This window comes from Pterocles gutturalis, unplaced genomic scaffold, assembly GCF_000699245.1.
Source record: "Pterocles gutturalis isolate BGI_N339 unplaced genomic scaffold, ASM69924v1 scaffold5307, whole genome shotgun sequence".
In the NCBI taxonomy this organism is placed as follows: Eukaryota; Metazoa; Chordata; class Aves; order Pterocliformes; family Pteroclidae; genus Pterocles; species Pterocles gutturalis.
Window position 1 is genome coordinate 23,032 of NW_010110013.1, and position 4,230 is coordinate 27,261.

At 56.1% G+C, this 4,230-nt stretch overlaps 1 protein-coding gene across 1 annotated transcript; it reads right to left on the reverse strand.

The window, feature by feature from the left end:
• Positions 1–650: 650 nt before the first annotated feature.
• Positions 651–2,970, reverse strand: CNP (2',3'-cyclic nucleotide 3' phosphodiesterase). The gene is made up of 3 exons (XM_010073161.1): positions 2,307–2,970; positions 1,603–1,745; positions 651–1,103 (listed from the first exon to the last, which is right to left on the reverse strand). The coding sequence occupies exons 1-3, from the start codon at positions 2,920–2,922 to the stop codon at positions 651–653; spliced, it is 1,212 nt and encodes a 403-aa protein (XP_010071463.1). The 5' UTR covers positions 2,923–2,970.
• Between the last annotated feature and the right edge of the window lie 1,260 nt (positions 2,971–4,230).

Below are 4,230 nucleotides of genomic sequence, written 5' to 3' on the forward strand. Positions count from 1 at the left end.
TTTTTTTTTTTTTTAAGTCCATGGTGGCTTATCTTTAAGACATCATCTGGCACCGTGCTTCCCCCCGTCCCCTCACCAGCAGCACAGGGACCCTGCGCCTGTGAGCAGCCACCGTGACTGAGGCAGAGCCCGGCCAGGGGGCAGCAGGACCCCCTCTGACCCAGGATGGGATAAACTCCCTGTAACTGCCACAGGGACAGGAATCCCCAACTGGGGCTCACTGGTTTTACCCATAACTCAGCTGCCAAACAACTGGGGTCAGGCGCTGGGGTGGGGAGAAGGGGAAGGAGACGACAGCTCGCTCACACCAGTTCCACCAGGCTGGGCGTAGAGATCGAGCGAGTGTGGTTCAGAGGGAACTTATAAAAACAACGTAGGTGATCTTCCTCCAAGGAAGAAAACAAGCAGAACACCAGGGCCAGCTTTCTCCCAAACTGCTGTTGAAGCACCCTCAGCGGCACCCCGGTGCTGGCGGCGGTTTGCTGCCCAGGAGCTGCTTCTTTCCTTCCTCCTTCGAGGCCAATGTGGTACAAACCCCAGCGCTGGGGCTGGCAAAGGGCTTTAGTAAAGGTAGAATTATTTCTCTTTACACTTTTAAAGGTTACAGGAGTTACTTGCCTTTAAAAACAAACCACCCAGCTCCCCCGCTCCTAGATGATGGTGCAGGAGCTGAAAGCAGAGCCCCGCTTGTTGGTGCTCTGCGTTGGCACGAGTTTTCCTTTCCCATAGTAACCTGAGAATATTGCCTTCACATCCATCTTTTTAGCAAGGCGGAGCATCCACATACCGTTATCAAAGTACAGCAGTTTCCCTCCACCCGTTTCCCCCACTTCCTCCCCCTTGTTCCCCGCCTTTTCCAGCTTCACGAACTCCAGCAGATCGAGCCCGGTCTGGACCGCCTCGACGCCGTTGGCACAGCCCAGGGTGATGTGAGCGCGGCTGCCTTTCGGGAGGCTGTCGGTGGGCAGGATCTTATCCACGTCGCCGGGCCACAGCAGCAGCTGCTGCTCGCTCAGCTCCACCCGAGCGCCGACAGTCTTTGTCGTGATGAACAGAGCGGAGATGGCCAAGGTGAAGCCTTTGCCGTAGGAAGCCTTCACAGCCTGGGAGAGGAGGGAGACAAGCCCAGAGCCCAGCGTTAACCCCCGGCAGCAGGTGGGGTCCTGGCTGATGGCGGCAGCTCTCGCTTTGACATATTTGAAACACCACGTACAACAGGAGGAACACAGTCTGAGGTCCCTGCTCCATGAATTCGGAGCTGGTTGCATCTTTTTACAAATTCTAAAATTTAACTTGGGCTCATCTGTTTTGGAATAATTTAGCTGGAAGCGTCAAAACCTCAATTCATCGTTCAAACCGAGCTCCTGGAGCTGACGCCTGCGGTCAGTGGGGATGAGGACGGGGTGTTTGGTTTAGGCACTACGGGAACCAGCCGCCGTCTCTCCCCGTTGCAGCTTTTCTATCCCACAGCCCCCGCGGACGTACTTGTGGTCCCTACGTTTGGCCTCTCAGCTCAAAGCAAAGCCGCGTCCCCGGCCCCCCCGAGGGGCTGGGGGATCCCCTGCTGGCGGGGGCGGTGGGGGGCTGCACCCCGGTACTCACCTCTTGCTGCGCGTATTCCTCGGCTCCAGCTGCTTTTCCGAACTCGGTGTATTTTGTGGTGCAGTGCAAGACCCCGGGTGGCCTCTTCACAAAGTAGCCGGTGAGATCGATTTTTACTTTGGGATCTTCGATGGCTGAAGCAACTGCAAATACAGGTGAACAGCATTACAGCCAGGAAATGATCCCCCTGCCGTCACCCCACCAGCCTACGTCCCGTCAGCTTTCCTCACCGCCCCCTCCTCCGTGTTTCACGTTTCTCAGTGCTGGAAGGAGCAGGTGGGTGAATCAAACCCCTCCTTCCACCTGCGCCAACACTGGGTGGCACCAGGAACCAGAAGCTTCTGCCCATCGCTGTGGCTCATCTTAACCCCCAGGAGGTAAGAATCCCCTAAGAGACAAGATCACCCAGTTTTCCCCTTTTCTCTCTCGTTTGCTCTGCGCAGCCCGTCGGGGTGCACAGGACCAGGGGACGCGCAGCCAGCCCAGCCCAGCTCCCTCCAGCGTCAGAGACAAAGAGGTTTCCTAGGAAAAACAGTTCCATCAACAGCAACGTTGTCAACTATGGGAAACCAATCGTGTCTTTAAACAGTTTTCTCGTTGCTAACTTAACGGGGAATCCCCTTGGGAAGCTGGCCAAAGGTGTTCCCTTTGCGTTAACATTTCATCCACGGAGGGAGAGCTCGGTAAGACGCTGCCTTACGTACAGTATTTACTCTCCTTTTTGAAGGCTTTCAGACTCCCAAGCTCATCGAGGAAGGCTTGGCCAACCTTCCTCAGGATCTCTGAACTTCTTTTGCTCAAAAACCACCCAAAATACATGGGCAGGAATTCCTTCTCCAAGCTCGGCTTCATCTTCTTCAGCTCCTCCACCGACAGTTTCCATTGATTCTTCTCCTTCAGCTGCAAACAGTCCATCCTCCAGGGGGTTTTGGGCTCGGCAAAGATGACTTTGTACCGGTATTTGTCAGCAATGTCAAAGAGCTGGTCCAGTCGCTCCCGCTCGTGGTGAGTGTCATCCAAAACGATAACGCTGATATCTCGTTTGCAATAGTCAACTAGATCCTCGTCCACCTTGGAGTATTCTTCAGGAACGGTGCTTCTTACTACAGGGGTGATTTTGTAGCTGTCGACAGAGACGACCTTGCAGGCGTCCTTATACCTCTCCTGGATGGCCTGGGCGAGCGTGGACTTCCCGCTGCCGGGCAGGCCTCGCAAAATGAAAAAGGTTTTAGATTCTTTGATGGTGGAGATGGTATCTTCGTCGTCAAGGTAAGGGAACTGCAAGCTTTCCGGTCTCTCTTTTGCTGATTGAGTTGACATTTTTCTAAATATTTTAGGCAGGAACGTGTGACTCTTCTTTGAGAAGCCTCTGTTCTGAAATGCAAGAAGAAAATATTCTGCGGGTTAGCAGCCCCGGGAGAACCACGTGTTCCACCGCACGAGCACGCGCCGCTGAGCACCTTTGTGGGAGGAGGGGGCGCAGGGCACAGCTCAAACCCCCATCCCCTCGCCCCCACCCGGCTTAACCCACCTCTGGCAGCCACCCGGCGAGTCCCGCAGCGGGGACCTGGCCCCTGTCCCACCCCTGGCACCGTCCCTCCAACACGAGGAGCTGGAGGCTCGGCTGCGACCTTGCTGCTGCCCGACCGGGAAGGGGAAATGTCGCCCATCACGTGGCAGCAGCTGCGGTTTCGCGGGCACCACGCGCTCCGCGGAGCTCCCGCCCGGCCAGAAATCCGTTTGTGAGCGATTGAACCATGCTTGGGGCTGCTGGAGAGCAAGGGCACAGGGGCTGCGGGGAACTGCGCCCGAAAACAACGAAAATCCCGCGAGGGTGTGACAGCTGCTGCACCCTCGTCGCTTCATGGGAATAAAAAAATCCTGCGTCCCCCAGGAAAGGCTGTTCTGAGCGAAGGCAGCGAGGAGCCTGTCCCTGACATGAAGAGCTGCCATTGCTTCGTGTTACGCTGAGCATCAGCGCCCCGAATGCCCCGAGGAGGTAATTTTTGCTCCTCTTGTGATGAAGAGCAGCTGAAACTGCTTCCGGCAAAAACAACCCCCTCCCAGCAGCTGCCGAGCTGAACACGAAAGTGAAACTGGCCCCAGCACCAAAAAACGGCTCCAGAAAAAGCTGCTGGGGAGCTGGCGCTGGGTCGCCTCCCCTCCTGCCAGCAGCTCCCTAACGGGAATCCCAGATGGATTCCCAGCAGGGCCGGGGAAAACACGGGACTGGGGGGAGAGGAGGGATTTCTCCACCCGTGCGAGTTTCCAGTAGCACCACAGGGCAGCCACCGGTTTTTCAGTGAATGTGATGAGCTCTCCACCTTCCCTCCCCCCTCGCCCAGCCCGGGACCAGCTCCTGAGCCGGACACTCAGCCCGCAGCTGTGGGAGAGATGCTGAAGGAGGAGTTTTTCCTTTGATGCAGAAATGGAGGGGGTTAGGTACTACATAAACACTCTGCCCGTGGCAGAAAAATCCAGATGTCCTGTTTGCAGTGTGAAAACGTTGTTTAAAAAAACCTGTTCGGTTGATTAACATCTCTCTGCCTTATTGCAGAAGTTGGTGATGGTTCCAAAGCCCCCCAGGACCAGGACCACTGCTTCCATGGACGTGCTGGGCTGGGACGC

Excerpts from the sequence above, each read along its gene's own strand:
- CNP (XM_010073161.1), bottom strand. The coding sequence starts at position 2,922 with ATGTCAACTCAATCAGCAAAAGAGAGACCGGAAAGCTTGCAGTTCCCT. Across the intron at positions 1,746-2,306 it reads CAAAAAGGAGAGTAAATACT|TTGCTTCAGCCATCGAAGAT; the intron begins GTACGTAAGGCA and ends CTGTATTTGCAG. Across the intron at positions 1,104-1,602 it reads AGGAATACGCGCAGCAAGAG|GCTGTGAAGGCTTCCTACGG; the intron begins GTGAGTACCGGG and ends CTCCTCTCCCAG.